The sequence below is a fragment of the Parasteatoda tepidariorum genome, chromosome 1 (genome assembly GCF_043381705.1).
Source record: "Parasteatoda tepidariorum isolate YZ-2023 chromosome 1, CAS_Ptep_4.0, whole genome shotgun sequence".
In the NCBI taxonomy this organism is placed as follows: Eukaryota; Metazoa; Arthropoda; class Arachnida; order Araneae; family Theridiidae; genus Parasteatoda; species Parasteatoda tepidariorum.
The window spans coordinates 68,935,330-68,952,665 of NC_092204.1; the positions used below are offsets into that span (position 1 = coordinate 68,935,330).

At 28.4% G+C, this 17,336-nt stretch overlaps 1 protein-coding gene across 1 annotated transcript in view; it reads right to left on the reverse strand.

Annotated features, from left to right (window-relative positions):
• The window catches only part of LOC107438993 (sine oculis-binding protein homolog), a 102,334-nt gene extending 86,777 nt beyond the window's left edge, over nucleotides 1–15,557 (reverse strand). The window contains exon 1 of the mRNA XM_016051430.4: nucleotides 15,212–15,557. Within this exon, the coding sequence (XP_015906916.2) occupies nucleotides 15,212–15,316 (105 nt within the window). The 5' untranslated portion in view covers nucleotides 15,317–15,557. The remainder of the gene's footprint in view (nucleotides 1–15,211) is intronic.
• Between the last annotated feature and the right edge of the window lie 1,779 nt (nucleotides 15,558–17,336).

Here is a 17,336-nt window from a genome sequence, read left to right on the forward strand (position 1 = left end):
TATATTGGGTTCAAAATTGGTCAATTTTAATTTTAAATCCCCTCGTAACTCCACATTTAATTTATTTCTGTACTTAGTTAAGATTGAATTTACGTGACTGAAACCGGCTTCAACCATATAGGAACTTGGAAAAGTAGCATAAAAAGGCTGAGCTATTTCATAAAGTTCTACATATTTTTGCATTACATTTATATTTGTTCAAAATTTACTTATTGTAAAATTTTTAAAAAGCGTCTTTGCTTCAAGATCCGATAATAATTCACCAAACTCATCTTGCAGGTTGCTGTCCACGTTTTTGAAGATGCGTTTATTAATTTATGTTCTATAAAGAAACTGATATTAAGTCAATTATAAAAAATATTCACAAATTTTGCTTACTCAATTAGATATGTGTGATTTACGTATTAAGAACTGTTTTTTCTTTGACTCCCAATCGACCCTTCCGAGTCGGATCGACCCCCTGACTCAGATCGACCCCCAATTTTGATAAATAGACCTCTGGGGGTCTATATAGACCACTTTGGCGACCTCTGATCTAAGATCTTCTGCTTAAAGTACAAGAACTCAACAGTCTGATGGAATTGTAAAATCAAAAATTATTTTTGACTTAACTTATTTTGACTATTTTGACTTAAATCAAATTCTGGAACGTAGGAAAAAACAAAGCATCCGTATCGAAAATACACTGGTAAACGATTAATAAAGTATGAATAATATTCATGATAAAATATGAATAATATTCATAATATTCATACTTTATTTCTATTACCATTTTAAATAGATGCTTTGAAACTCGTCAGTTACCTAAAATTGCACCATTATGCCTTAAATTTTATGTTGTTTGAATGACTTATTGAAATCAGTGGCTCATTTTAGGATTTTTTTTTAAATAAACTTTTTTAAAAGTAAATAAGGACTCTTTTCCTAGAAATAATTAATTATCTTTTTCTTACCCATCTTTGAAAACCATTATATAAATAGACAAATTATAAATTCTAAAAATGATTTATGAACTCCTCAGACAGACAACCAAAACAAATAGCTTTTGAATAAAACTGGCAGCGGGATAGTTAAAAATATGGTATGTATCCAGCATAAAACAATAACATTTTTAAAACCCACATAAAGCCGAAGACGCAATACTTAAAAACAATCACTATAATTTACTTATCATACGATTTGAAAAGAAATGGAATATGATTTTCATCGTTTTGATAAAAATGTACTAAATATTTTAGTAAATTTTAGAATTCTCTTTTTTTCCCCATTAAATATATTATTTCAGTCATTCATTAACGACTTATATGTCTAGTCTAAAAATCAATCAGAATTTTAGGGAATTGTAGTTCTTCTCCACTTTAGTTCATTTTGTGATACAGAACCTTTAAGTATAACGAATGTATTTGTTTTACCAATATTGGCAGGTGTGTGGCTTTTTGTATGTCAGCCGGAAAAAAAAAGTTATTGGCCTTAAACCAATATTCAAATAGGATTTTCAACTATTTTGATATTCTATCCAAGGCAAATTCGCATTGCGAGAATTATGGTTATTCGCCAGAAAGTGTTCCACAAAGTTATAACCTCACGGGATTTTTTTAATTTTTTTTTATTTTATTATTTTATCTATTTATTGCGTTTTTAGGTCAATTATGCAAATTAAAGGTAACTTAGAATTTTTATTTGGAACTGAAAGCGACGAGAATTCTCTAATGCTGGTTACTTCGCATTTAAATAATTATGTAAAGCAAGAAGTAATTAAAATGAGGAAAAACGTAATTTTTTATTTTTTTTTATTTTATGACTGTTGTTGAACTGCCGACTCAATTTTGAGTTTACGACTACCAATTTTCAACTCCGTAGCCTTGAATATTTGAACATAATCCAGAAGACAAGGGAAACTCTTGTATAAGGTATTGGGATAAACTAATCTTTATGGAGGACTTTTTGATGGAACTAACCCACATCTGCTTTACATGGAGATGAAAGTCACGAAAATCCCCACGATTAGTCTGACGGCAAGAGAACTCTTAACCCCTGATCCGTCTACCACTGAGGATATTTTTCGTCACCAGTATGGTCGGTGCGAGCAGGATGCGGATTTGCATCGACCAGCCATCCACGGGATTTGAACCAGGTAAACCTCAAGCCGAGTGCTACATCCCCTGAGCCCCCGCAGCACAAATTACAGTTCCGGAAAAATATAGTCTGGCTCATATTTTTTTTAATAAATTTGATAAAATAATTCTTAGAGATAATTAGATTCATCTAATTATTTAAAACAACACATAATGAGAGAAAAAAAATCGAAAATTAAACATTTTACTTTAAAATAGTATTTTAAATCATGAAATAATAATTCACTAATTTGTATATATATTTGTTTCATGTCACACAATAAACTCGGAAATTTCTCTATTTATTGGCAACACTATAATTATTATTCGTTAGGTTGTCATAAATAATAATTTAAATAGTGTTAAAAAAAATTTGTTATACATCAAATATTTCTTTAGATTCGTTATTTTTATTAGGTTGTAATAAGGCTCCTCTAAGACCATTAAATTCCCATAAATATAAGAAATAAATACGCATCATAATGTGCATTTGATGATTTACCATATATATACACCATATATTTAGTTCTATCAGGTTTTCAGAAAAGCAGCCAATCTCTAGATTCTTATACCATTTTTTGCTCCAGGTAGGATTATTACAATACTAATATCATTATTTTCCGTATCAAACCCTTTTTTAATTATTTATGGTCTGCTTTCGAAATATTTATAACGTTTAATTAATTAAATATATTAAATTCTTTGGACACGATTCTGTAGTGCCACAAAGTTCTAAAATTCCACACAAAGAATTCTAAATAACGTAATAAATCCTTAAAAACTAAAACTTAATTACACAAATAGGGTTCTTCAAATGAAACGAAATGAGATTTTTATGAAATTCTTAACCAGAAGTCATCCCAATCTCTCGGACAAACTTTCCCTAAACATTTTTTTAAGAAGTCATCAAGCACAAAATGGGAATATTTAATCAAGCTTTAAATTTAATCTAGTGAGTGGTCTTCGAAAGGGAAATGGGTAAGAAATGGTAATCTTGATTAAATAAATGGGATGAACGGTTTCGTGTTGAAGGCAGGAGGAAATAGAGGTATACACTTCTTAAGAGAAATCTACACGCAAAGAAAGGTACAATGGAAATCTTTGCTCGACATTAGGGTGGGGACACACTTTGAAATCATTCATCAAAATATCATTCCATTAATTTTTTTTCCTAATCGAATTCATATTACTTAAAATATTGAATGAAACATACATTGTTAATAGTAATTTACAAATTTAACTTATTTCACCATTATAACTTGCAATGATATTTTTCAACATAGATAGATATTCGATAGGCTTTTTCCGTAATATGCGCAACTGAATTTATAATTAGATACCTGCAAGTGACGTTATAGTAAGTAAATCGGCATTGCCGATTCAAAAGCATATTGTAAGAAACTGGCCACTAGATGGCACACTAAACTTTCTTTTAAGTTTCTGTTTGTTTCCAAAAAGTAGGAGGAGTCAAGATTAAAAAAAGATGGATGGCGGTTATCGAAAAATGCTCTTTCTATGTTAATTTTTGTTTGTGATAAGTCGTCAAAGGATCAAAATTGATTGAGCATCAGAATTGTGATGGTAGAGATGCCATCACAATTTTGATCAATTGAGGATCAAAATTGTGATGGCATGTCTTCGGATCATCCTCCGGGATGTTTCCCAGACCGTCGCCAATAGCCCATTGTGCAGCTCTAGTGCGACGGAAAGTAACAACAACAACAACAATAAGTCGTCAATTATGTCTGTTATGTGCATCTGTATAGCTTTGAATAAATTAATTTAAGATGCAGGCGACTCGTCTTTTGTGTGAAAGTTTGAAAGTCTTTACAATATCAGGTACGACTCACACGCGTGACGTCGCTTACAGTTAACCAATTGAATCTGATTTAAATCTCGTGGTTAGGCATAATCACTTCTCTTCTAACAGAGTTGCAAGTAACCAATTATCGCAAATGAATGCTATATATTAGGTAGCGAACGATACTGGTTTTAGCAATTGCTTCTTTTAATAGCTGCATTATAATTCAATCTATTACAAGTTAAATTTATTAAAAAAACGAAAGTAAAGCTCGCTTAACTACATTGCTGCTAACACATTGAGTGCGTAGCTGAGTAGGGATAAAATGTAACTGACTACCAAATAAGTAACAAAGTATACTGATAAGTAACTATTTGTTTGTAATCGTTATTACAAGGAAAAAAAATTTTTGGTTATATGTGTAGTCGTAATTATAAGCCATCAGGAACTATGATATAAAACATAAACACAGGTGCTTGTGATTACATCTTTGGATTGCGAGTAATTACAAACGTAAACATAGAACACGATTACAATCTTAAGGGTTCAAAAATCATCAAATCAAATGGCTCTACAGTCTTAATTGTTTCAGTCTTAATGGTTCATTGCTGTGAACACTTTGAGTGCGTAGCTGAGTAGGGATAAAATATAACTGACTACCAAATAAGTAACAAAGTATGCAGATAAGTAATAATTTGTTTGTGGTCGTTATTACAAGGAATCAAAATTTTTGGTTATATATGTAGTCTTAATCATAAACCATCAGGAACTATGATATAAAACATAAACACAGGTACTTGTGATTACATCTTTGGATTACGAGTAATTACAAACGTAAACATAGAACACGATTACAATCTTAAGGGTTCAAAAATCATCAAATCAAATGACTCTACAGTCTTAATGGTTTCAGTCTTAATGGTTCATTGCTGTTAACCCATTGAGTACGTAGCTGAGTAGGGATAAAATATAACTGACTACCAAATAAGTAATAAAGTATGCAGATAAGTAATAATTTGTTTGTGATCGTTATTACAAGGAATCAAAATTTTTGGTTATATATGTAGTCTTAATTATAAGCCATCAGGAACTATGATATAAAACATAAACACAGGTACTTGTGATTACATCTTTGGATTACGAGTAATTACAAACGTAAACATAGAACACGATTACAATCTTAAGGGTTCAAAAATCATCAAATCAAATGGCTCTACAGTCTCAATGGTTCGAAAAGGTAACCTCAACTATTGAAATTAATCAGTGCAAAATTTGAGTGAAATCAGAAGAATAATTTCGATTAATTCGTATTATTTTTTGAAATCTAGAGACTCAACTCAAAGACTTGAATGTTTTACTCAAGAACTATTCGACCAATTTGGTACAAATTCTGTATTTTGTCATTTAAAACTACATCGTTTGAAATCATATAAGAATTTGTTTACCTTACAGTTCAAAATTTTGTCAACTTTTATAAAATAAAATAACAAAACTTATTACTATATGGAGCTATATTAACTATTTTTCATATGGAATTACCTTTGGATAAACTAATTTTATCTGGAATTTTCAGTGAATTCGATTTAAAAGTAAGACCTTCATGCAATATTTGTTCAGTGTAACGACTTTGGTTTAAAATAAAACCCAAATGAACTTCAGAACTTATACCATTGTTATTTAAATTATTGAATTTTAAAGCAATTCGGATAAAATTTGATAAACCTGTTTCACATTTTTTCAAACGTTGGGCACGTGGTAATGTTTCTTTCGCATGTCCCAATATCGTGCCTTTTTCTAAAACAAAAAAGGCTCTGCTTCCTGCTGTATCAAATTTTTAATAAATTTTTAAAATCCAATTCATTTTACGTGAAATAAGTATTAGATATCCCTGAAATAAAATTAACTTCCCACCGCGTGTGTATTCGAAGCGCGCGGCCATTTTTATGAAATGCTAAAAATGGTGTTATCTCTATCTCACAAAATCTGAAATTGAACCCCTTATCAAGTATATAGGTACCCGTAAAAGAATAATTTTTCGTTTCAGATGTTGTTCATCATGTTTTAATTCTGTTCTATTTTTAAAATTGTTTTAAAACTAATATCTTGAAGAGTTAATATGTATTTTTTGTCACTTAACTTTTCTCTTACACTTTACGGCCACGATTTAGATTAAGATTTTAGCCTAAAGTGAAAAATCACGTGAATAAAGCACAAATCAGGTACAGAAATGGACATACTATAGTTTCTATTCCCTAGACAAAAGTCTTCTTAAGAGACTAAACACCAAATATAATTGATATTTAGACTCCGAGGATCTTAACGCATAATGCAAACACCAAATGTACTAATTTAGTGTTTTACCTCTGAAGAAGACCCTTGTCTAGAGAACCAAAGCAACAGTATTTTTGTTCTTGTTAATTTTTCACTTTAGTTTACGTAGCACCAAGTATACCCTTTACTCCTTAATAAGATTTTAGTGTAATGTTTATCGTTATCGTAAAATATTTTACTTTTGTGAATGACTATTGAAAAGCTTCCAACCATTCTATAGAATGACTATTAAAAAACTTGCAAGTATTCAATGGATTGCTCCAAAATTTGATCAATGATGTAGAGAGATTATAAAAAGCATTAAAAAGAGGAAAGCTAACCACAAAGCAAGGGGTCACAAGCCATGTTGAAAGGGTGAAAATAGCGAAAAACGCCGGCATGCCCTGAATCTTGAGGACACAAAAGTTGGCGGTCAGTTGAGGTTTGTCTGCCTAAATTTCATAGCACGATTGTGGCTGCTTTTGGCAGCTATCACATGTAAATCTGTCATCTTAGAGTGGGTCTGGGAATCGGTTTTTATGTCGTTGTAGACTGCGCAATGACGTCAGCGGGTGCCATTTCAAAAAACACTTGTAATAATTAATCAAATAAAATCTTTGTAATTAGCACATTTGTAGCCTCTTTTATAGTTGTATTCCAACCTGACGTCGAAACACTTGCTTTTTTTGCGATTTTCTCTCTCTCTAAATGCGGTTTGAAACCTCATGTTCTCTTAATTCCTTTTTTCTCTGAGTCTGTCTCGGATTTTTGAAACACGCAAAATGCGATTGCAGTATATAATAATTCTCATAATTTGCCTAAAGATTATTTGTCATTCTCTAGAATGCCTTGGAATTCTATTCAATGACTGGCAAAGTTCATTACAATACTCTTATTTCATATTTCGCCGAAAATCACCAGACATTTCATACTATGACTATGCTATGGAATACATGGAATGACGGTAACATATCCAAATACCGATAACCGAGGACAAACAGACCAAAGATGACTTTTTATTATGACTTGTAAATAATCATAAAAAAAAAATAATAATTCCTTAAAAGATTTAAGTCTTAAGCGCATCTTCTTTATTATGTAATACTGACTCAGTTCTCGTACACAAAAATAAGTGTGTTATTACGGGATAATCATTACACTGGACAAGAGCCAAAATTCAGATAGTTTGCGCTCCTCAATAAGTTTTCCGTAATTTGAAACAGCCCATTAATAAATTAATGACTTTGCTTACTTAATGATTTTTCTATGTTAATTTTCACCGAGGATAACGCCATTACTCTTGTAGATTCAAGTTGAAATTTTACGAACACTTGTGTTAACATTGTTTCAAAGTTTTAACACAATAAAAGAATCATTTGAGTTTGCTTGTTAGTTGAAATTGTATCAAAGTTGGAGATAAAAAGTAACTGAGAATCTTATTTATGTTTATGCATTTTTTTTTCTTGGCGTTTCTTAGTTTTATTACATATTATGAAAAAAATTAAACATATTCACAGTTTTCAAACTCATTTCAAGTTATTAAGGATTATTAGGATGACACTTTAGAAAAATGAAGAAATGGCTTAGTTTTAAAACATTCAGTAATTTTATTTAAATTTCGGTACTTAGATGTTTAGACTTTAAGATGAGGATCTTATTTATTTTTATTTATTATTATTATTAATACATAAATTAAACAATTTATTATGAGTAAGGAATAAAATCGACCAAATTATTTCTGTTTTGCCCAATACTGATTTTTTAAACATGATTGAAAGAAAAACGTATTTAATATTTACTATAGCAATGGCAAAAAATTTATATGTAATTGTAAGTATGCAAAATTATTATGAATTAAAAACCAATTATCTTTAAAAATGATAAAATTATTTGAATTCGTTCAAAACACTTTCAAAAGACAATTCTAGTCATATAAAAACATCAAAAAGGGAAGACTGCTAAGTTTAATTTTTCATTCTTATTATAGTACTATATATCATTAATGGTAAACAGATTTTGGTCGTTGAAATAATGCTTTAATTACAAACCTCCTTATTTAAAATGTAATTACTTCATATTTAGTTGCCATTTTTTACAATATTTCAATAGATCATATCTAATTAAATTAAGGAAAAAAAATAATACTTTAGGTTTTCTTTGCCGATTTTATACTATATCTAAGACAAATGATCCCAATAAATATTTTCTATAATATAAAATAAATGACTTTTTTTTATTTCAACACAAAGAAAGATAGAAGCAGAAACACAAACATCCTCACATATAAATAGTCTAATAAAAATTTTAGCTTTATACATTCGAAAGTACAACTTTTGTAGTTTCAGTTTTTTTTTGTTGTGAATATATAGAGATTTAAGGTAAGTTTTAAGTTAGAGTAAATAAAAGTGGAGAAAAAATAAAATTAAAAAATAAAGGTTTGGAAGTACGGGTGCTTCGATACTTAAATACAATCCTTTCAACACTAATTCTGAAGGGAGTATCACAATTAGTGATAAATACAAACAGTTTTCCTGATACTAATTATTAAATTAAGTTGCTTAATAGAAAGTTTAAGGGTGATGGTAACATTTTAGTTTTATAAACAAATATGACTTAAGTTTTTTATACAATAAAAAAACTAATAATTATTAATAAAAAAAATTGTTCTCAAAGGCAGTATATAATAATCAATCGCTCTTTTCTATACTGTTAAAAAGAATAAAATATGCTTTCAGGAAATTAGAATTTTAACTTCATTCAACTTATGATCAACAAAAAGCAATGAAGCCTTAGATAAAATTCACAACATGTGTCTCAAGATTGGCCTAATTTTTGTTGGTGTCTCACTTTTCCTCACAATTTCCTTCTCGGTGCAGCTTTTCAATTCTTAAATTTCAGATATTATTCTTAAATCATAAATATTGCTCTTAAGTTTTCAAGTATTATTCTAAAATTTTAATTATTATTCTTAAATTTTAACTTTTGTTCTTTTTTAATTATTATTCGTAAATTTTAACTATTATTATTCATTTTTTTTAATTAATATTCTTTAATTTTTTCAATTATTCTTCTTAAATGTTTTCAATTATTATTTTTAAATTTTGACCAAGCGACTATGGAATAAATTTTAAAGTGAAATGTCAAGGGGAAACACAATATCAGTAAATGTGTTTTATTTTTACAGAGATTTAAAATTTTCGACAGAAAGAAATTTCCTCTTTGGTTTCTAAAGAACTCTTTGGTTAGATTAAAGGAATTTATTTAGGACTTAATGTAATTTATAACCAGCTGTTGTTTTTCTTCCCAATCACATTTGTTTTATAATAAATTATATATTTTTTCTTTATATCGTGGAGTTTAAGTCTAGAAATCTATCTTACATGTCTCGAACAAACGATCTGTAAAACTAGCATATAGCACTAAGTAAATTAAATCCACTTTTATAGCAAAAATCTTATCAAATCAATTTCTTCATTATTTATTAATTTCTTTAAAGACTATATTCTAATATTTAATATGAAAAACCACATACTCATGACATACAAAGAAATTCTAATTTTTTAGGCTATTTTTAATTCCTTGTAGTTTTCAAACAAGTTAATTATAAAATGTTATGCATATTGCTCGAATAAGCTCGATCTAAAAAAAAGAATTTCTTTTAGTTAAAAAAAATTTCACCTGAGTTGCTTAAAATTTTTTTAGCTTCCAATTTAGGATGCCCCAAACATCATTATTCGTTAATGGATTTAAATTTTTATAAATAATTTTTAAAAAAAATAGGAATAAAGACGTGGAAAAACATTGGCCATTTTTCTTAAATCAGGAAAATATAAATTTATAATAATGTTAATTTTTAAAAGAATTACTGAAATTTCGTGCAAAAAATATTTTTTTTTTCAAATAATTGTTGTTAAAATATTTTAAATTAAATACGTAATTTTCCATCTGTAAATAACGCGTTCATAGTTATCTATCAGTAAAACGTTATTCTATCGATAAATAAAACGCTAAATATTTGAAATAGTATAAAATCAGACTAATATTTAAATTCTGGCTGTCTTTTTTTCTTCTTTACACATAGAAAGTCAGGAAATGGTTTAAACAAAATGTATTAAAATCAGATGCTAAAGAAATTTTTTGTTACTGACGAAAATACTAAGTATCACAATTAAACTATAACTGGTTTCAAAACTCAACTGATGGACACGTTTTGACAAATTCTATTATCTACTATTTTATTATTCAAAAAAATAAATTCGGAGTACGGTATGAGTTTTTTTTTTAATATTATTTTAAACTTTATTCATTAGAAAATGATCAAGAACGGAAAAAAACTGAATTTAGGATAAAACTAAAGAATTTTCTGAAATGAGAGCATCAATCTGAACCATCTTGTACTCACATGCAAATGACACTAATTCATTTGAAACATCAAATAAGCAAATCATAAAATCAAATACATATTTAAGAAATAACCTGTACTAATTTCACAAAAGTAAAGGGATTCTTTTTCACTCTATTTTACCTCCTAGGAGAGAAATAATATATTAAGAAATAATGAAATTATAAGAAATTATTTCAGAAATTATGGTTTATGCTAAATATTTATAATAATTATGTAAAATAATAAAGGCATTTTAAATGGAATAATTTAAACTGAGGAAATAAATCCTACGAAGAAGAATTACAAAAAGAAGTTAACTCGAAATATAATAATTATTTTAATTATTATTTAACTTTTCTTATTTAATGAGTTCTTTTTTGATTTTTAATATTTATCATTCTTACTAAATTATGTAATAGTTTATTTATCTTTGACTACCTTAAAAAATCACATATGCAATTTAGATGTCTACACAGACATTAATTAATGAATTTAATTTTATTTAATTATCTAAAAAAATTTCTGATTCACGAATAATAATGACATATTTCTGTTTTGGTTTCATAAACATTTCATCCCTTTCTCTCAGAATATTTTTAATTTTTCAGATATTTTTATTTAATTTTTATTAAATGGAAGTTAACCGGAATAAGTTTTTATTTTTTGTATATTTATGTTCTTTGGTGTGTTGAACACGAATTCGCAATTTGCAACCAAAATTGTTTTCTGGGAAATATGTTTTTCTCCAGAAAAAACTTATGGTTCTTAAAAACTTATATGTTTTTCTCCAGAATAAGCTAGTTTTTTGCTCCTACATTTTTTTTTTTTTTTTTTTTTTTTTTTTTTTTTTTTTTTTTTTTTTTTTTTTTTTTTTNATTAAGATAGAAAATTTCTGATGACATATTTTAAGAAAATATCCTGCAAATTCTATTCCAACAATATGTGCTTAAGGTAATAAAATCAATGAGTTATGAGTATAGAAATAATGACTACAGCACTGTAAGAGCCGTGTTCGCTCGGAGGATAGAACACTTAGCTCCCCATGAGGTGTCCCGAGTTACAATCTCAGCAATGGCTGGTCGATACAAATTCCATTCCCGGCTCGCACCAATCACAGTGTTGACGAAAAATATCCTCAATGGTAAAGGGATAATGGGTTAGAGTTCCCTTATACCACGTATGCCACCAGACTAACCTTGGGAGGTTCTTCGTGGTTTTCCTCTCCATGTAACGCAAAGTGTGTTAGCTCAATCAAAAAGTCTTCCACGAAAGCAAGTTTCCCCCAATACGTGATCCAGGAGTTCCATTGTCTTTTGGATTGGGTTCAAAATTGCAAGGCTACGGAGTTGAACATTGGAAGTCGTAAACTAAAAATTGGGCCAGCTGTTCAACGACGGTTTTAATATTTTAATATAGCGTTGCAAATATTTCTCTCCCAGTATTTCAATGGAAAGTAATAGAAGACAATAATTATGCGGTTTAAAATTCGTAAAAATTTCCCATTTTTAATTTAAACATTGAAATTAAACATTTTAACATTGGAAAACAAATTTATTCGAGTTTCTCGTGAAACAGTGACGTTATTCTCTTTTTGTTTTTTAACTTTTTTAATTCAGTTCAGAAAACAACGCGTCTTCAAAGAATACTTTTAAAATTACTTTTAAAATTACTTTAATAATTACTTTCAAATTACTTTATTTTTTTAATACTTTTTAAAATTAACGAGCCTTAGATTAAAAAACCATGCATACTTGTCATATCTTTTATGCAATTTTGAATCCAACTTAAAAACAAGTATTTAAACAAAATTATCTTTTGTGACTTGTGAATCGGGTAGTTAAGCAGCAATTTCCTGTTACAAGGGGGGGGCGGATCATGAGAGTTTTTTTTTCAATGGTAACAGGACTTAACCTACGATTTAACTACATCTGAAGATAGTCTTCAGCAACAGAATCGCTTAATGTTTGTTTTTTTTTCATTTACTGTAACACAAATTGCTGTTATATTTTTTTAAAGTACAGATACGTATTTGACGGTGACAATTTGCTTTTCTCATAAATAGAATGCATAATCCTAGTACTTCCTTAACTTTTTTTAAGTATAATCTTCTCAAAATGGAAGAAAAATATATATAATATTGTGTAACATTTTCACCACATTTAAGTTAGTTGATAATATAATATATAATGGAAATCAATAAATAGTGTTACTTTTCTGCTATTTTTTCAATGACAATAATTTGTTTTTAAAAAGTGTCGCTAGATTCATTGACTAATCTATGAAAGTTTTAATCTTAAGAAATGTTCATTCCTTATGTTTAATATGTGAATTTTATCTTTTTTTTTTTAAATATTTAATTATTTTTCTTTAATTTTTTATTCTCGACACTATTAAATTAAGCATCCAAAACATCGGTAGAGGCAATTAAGTTTTTTTTTTAATAAACTCCTTAATTAAGATTTTCCTATAATTGTTCTTTCTAATAAGCATTAAAGTTCTCATTTAATTACTTATTATAGTAATTTAAAATTCCTTTTTAATTTTTAATTACTATAAAAACTCCAAGACTCAAATAGATAAGACTGTTTGGAAAGTGACCTTGAGCGTTCTCAAAGTAACCGGACGAAGAGCCAAGGCTAAAGATAGGTCAGTTTGAAATAGAGTTTTACGGAAGGCTAAGACCCACGCTGGGCTGTCACGCCATTGAAGAAAGAAGGAATATAAACTATTTAAATATTTTTTTCCAAAAAATTTTTTTTATCAATAGTGAGATAAATTTATTTTTAACTTTGCTTCAGAATTTCTATAGTTATTTTGCATTCCATATTTTTGATTGAGTATGCTAATTGATCATAGTGTCAAATAAAGTTTACTTTAAAAGTAATAATAACTTATCAAAATGTATATTTTACTTATTTACCGTTTACTAATTTCAAAACAGTAGCTAAATATGTTTACTATAAAACAATCATAATAAAGTAATATAGTGTAATTACTTTATAAAGAAATAAAAATTCTTTTGCTATCAAGCCTATAATTGTAAAGAATAATAAAAGTTCAAAACAGTAATAATAATAGATAAGACAGGATAATGAATAAATATTACATGTAAATACATTTACTAAGAATCAAACTAGTATTTTACAGGTAAAACGATTTATAATTTTTATTTACTATGCGCTGATGACAACCAAAGATGTCTGGAACTTTTTTGGTACAGTAAAACTCTTATTGTGTGGTTTTTCTGTGTCATAAAAATGAACCAAATTCCCAACATCACAAAAGAATTTAATGTATTGTAAGAAATATTTTAATATAATAAAGGTTTTGTTAAACATAATATATGTATTGTTCAATGTAAGGAAAAAAATTATAAACACCCCAAAAAATTTCCTCTATTTTTTTTTCGAATTTGAAAAACTCAAACAATGTTCGCATAATTTTGACTAGGGGATGTCTTATTATTTTTTGCACAATCTCATAATAATAAACTCAAAGTGAGGTCAAATTACAGTGCAAATTTTCTATAGCCGTAACAAGGTGTTGAATAATCCATTTTTCTGTTCAATTTGAACCATAGTATCTTGTAATCAAGTTTAAAAAAGATCATAATGTGGTTTAACTTAACTTCATATTAAGGTACAACAAATTTGAACTGTATTACGGTTTAACAGGCTTCAAAATTCCTAATAGCCTAATTACATAAGGCTCTTAATACCCTACAATACACTTAATTTATTCTCAAGGAAATATATGATATGTTATGTTTTTTATTTATTTATTTATTATATTTTGAATTTACGAAATAATAAGCGACCCTTTTTGTTTACGGTGTTTGGTTTGTTTCAGTCATGAAAATGTCTTTTTATATATTTTCATAAAATGATACGTTCATAAAAAGAGATTTTATTTTAAAAAAAGTTTAAGTTTCTGGTCGGTGGGACCATAGTGTAGTTAGTTCCCTTTGAATTCCTTTTATAACCTTTCATAAAACAGACACGTTCATAAAAAGATATTTAAATTTGAAAAGTTTAAATTTGTGGTAGGTAGGACCATAGTGTAGTTCCCTTTGATTTTCTTTTTACAACATTTTATAAAAAAGACAAGTTCATAAAAAGATATTTAAATTTAAAAAGTTTAAATTTGTGGTAGGTGGGACCATAGTGTAGTTCCCTTTGAATTTCTTTTTATAACATTTTATAAAAAAGACAAGTTCATAAAAAGATATTTAAATTTGAAAAGTTTAAATTTGTGGTCGGTGGGACCATAGTGTAGTTCCCTTTGAATTTCTTTTTATAACATTTTATAAAAAAGACACGTTCATAAAAAGATATTTAAATTAACAAAGTTTAAATTTGTGGTCGGTGGGACCATAGTGTAGCTCCCTTTGAATTATAAAATCCCCTTTGAATAACTATTGGTTTCAACGACTATTGAACACGTGTAAACGGATAATGATTCAAACATAAATAATCGAGTTTTTCAAGTTAGTATAATGAAAACTTGTTTTTTTTTTAACTCAGTAACGTTATACTTCCCAAAACTAACTTATGAAAAAAGTGGTCAGTATTTTGTACAGAATTTAATAACTTAATTCCCTACCTTAAAATCTTCATCTGGTTCTCTCTTGACGGGAAAATCGCCTTCTTTATAGCCGTCTAAAACGCTTCTACGTCGGCAGTGAGGTGACAACTCGGCGGCATTCATTGCTCAAAATTATGAAAAATTTCAATAACAAATCAGCTGCTAGTTTTCACTTTAGAAAAACAGCCAAAGGCCGCATCTGATCTGATCTAATGTCCAAACGTTCGAAGAAGATTCTCCCCCTGATGGAGAGAAGAAAACATACCACCTGAAACACCCCCACCTAGAGCAGAATCCTTCTCAAGCTTCCAAAACACTCGGGAGTCGAAGATCCTTTGAACTTGTCAATAAGCAGCTTTGCGGTTACTAGTTTCACGGCGATTATGAGCCACGGCGAAAATGGTTGCTTTAAATTTGAATGCCCAGTGAAAGTGAACTTTCCCGCCAAGCCAGCCAATTCGATTTTTCTCTGTGCTACGCAGTGAAAGCATCAAACTTACTCTTTTGTGAGTTCCTTTTCTTTAGTTATTAAAAATGACAACCGAAAAATATTCTTTTGGAAAGAAAAAAAAGATTATTATTTTTAATAAGGAAAAGTTGCTAAAGAAACACAGTTTATTTTGTATTCGTTATAACTGATTATTATAATCTACTTATTGTAAGTATAAAATATAACACATTATTAGTGCTGGGAGATAATAGAAATTTATTATCGCGATATTTTGTTCAAAATACTGATATTGCACGATACATCACAAACTTTTTCCAGTTTAAGAAATATACATTACAATTACATTGGTTTATACTTTCGTTGCGGGTTGGATTAGACTGGTTGGTAGGGCGTTGGACTCTTGTTCGTGAGAACGTGAGTTCGAATCCAGCCGGTCAAAGAATCCTCGTGTATTAAATGGTGACTGGTGCACATTAACTCTGGCTGGGTCACAAAGTCCTACAAGTTCCTATAACAAATCAATACCTCTGATGCAAACCAGAAGTTCCCTTGTCTTCTGGTTTGAGTTCAAAATTACAAGGCTACAGAGTTGAACAGTGGTAGCCTTAAACTCTCAAAATTTGGGGTCGGATGTTCAACAGCGGTTATAAAATCTTCGTTACAATCACAAAAATATCGTATTCAATAATTATCGTTATCGTTAATAATATACCAGATGTTATCTATCATATTCGATATTTATTGCCGTTGATAAAAATATAGTTATCGAATTATGGTATACTCGATAACTATCGTATAAGATATGTAATTCTCAATATATCGTGCGAATGCAGTTTAAAATATCGTTATCACGATTATTAAAAATATCATTATTTCCCGATACATTGATGTATCACCCAACTCTATATACCAGCATATTGTTTTATCTCTGTTTATTGGGCCCCATAATTGTAATTTGTGTAAAATATATAAATTTCAACTGATTTTTATTGCGTATTAGTTGTACTAATTCTTATTTTAATATTTATAAGATAAAAAAAATTCTTAAATAACATAAAAAATAATGTTTATTTGAAATTATATAAAACATAACCCGGTTAATCTGCAAGTGGTTTAAAATTTTTTATTTCATTTTATGAATATAGGGAAAAGTAGAATTTATTAATGCCTTTAGTGAGAATGTAGTGGAGAAAAATAAAATCCAATGTCATTGAATTTTGATTCATCAAAATATGCAAATTTTCTTACTTTTCTAGAAAACAACGGAAAAGTGTAACGTGAGTTGTGCTATAACTCAAGAACTATTTTAAAAATTTTACAAACATAGCATCAAAAACCTGCTTGATAAAAAAAAATTACATGGTCTTCGGAATTTAAATAATTTATATCATTTGAGTCATTTAATTATAAGAAATACTAAAACATAAAAGTTAGGATAGTTAATATTAGATTGCAATTGTTATCGCGCTAAGTGAAGACACAGTTTAAACGAATTCATTGAAGTTTGATTAAATAAAAAATATAGATAGCATATTTTTCCAAAAAACTACCGAAAGCTGTTATCTAAAGTAACGTGATATTGGCAATATCCTTCTTATCGTAAAACTTTAAAATTTTACAAGAAAACCATCATAAACATATTGACAACAACTTTGTTTTATTGTTTTCGGAATTTAAATAATAATTTATATT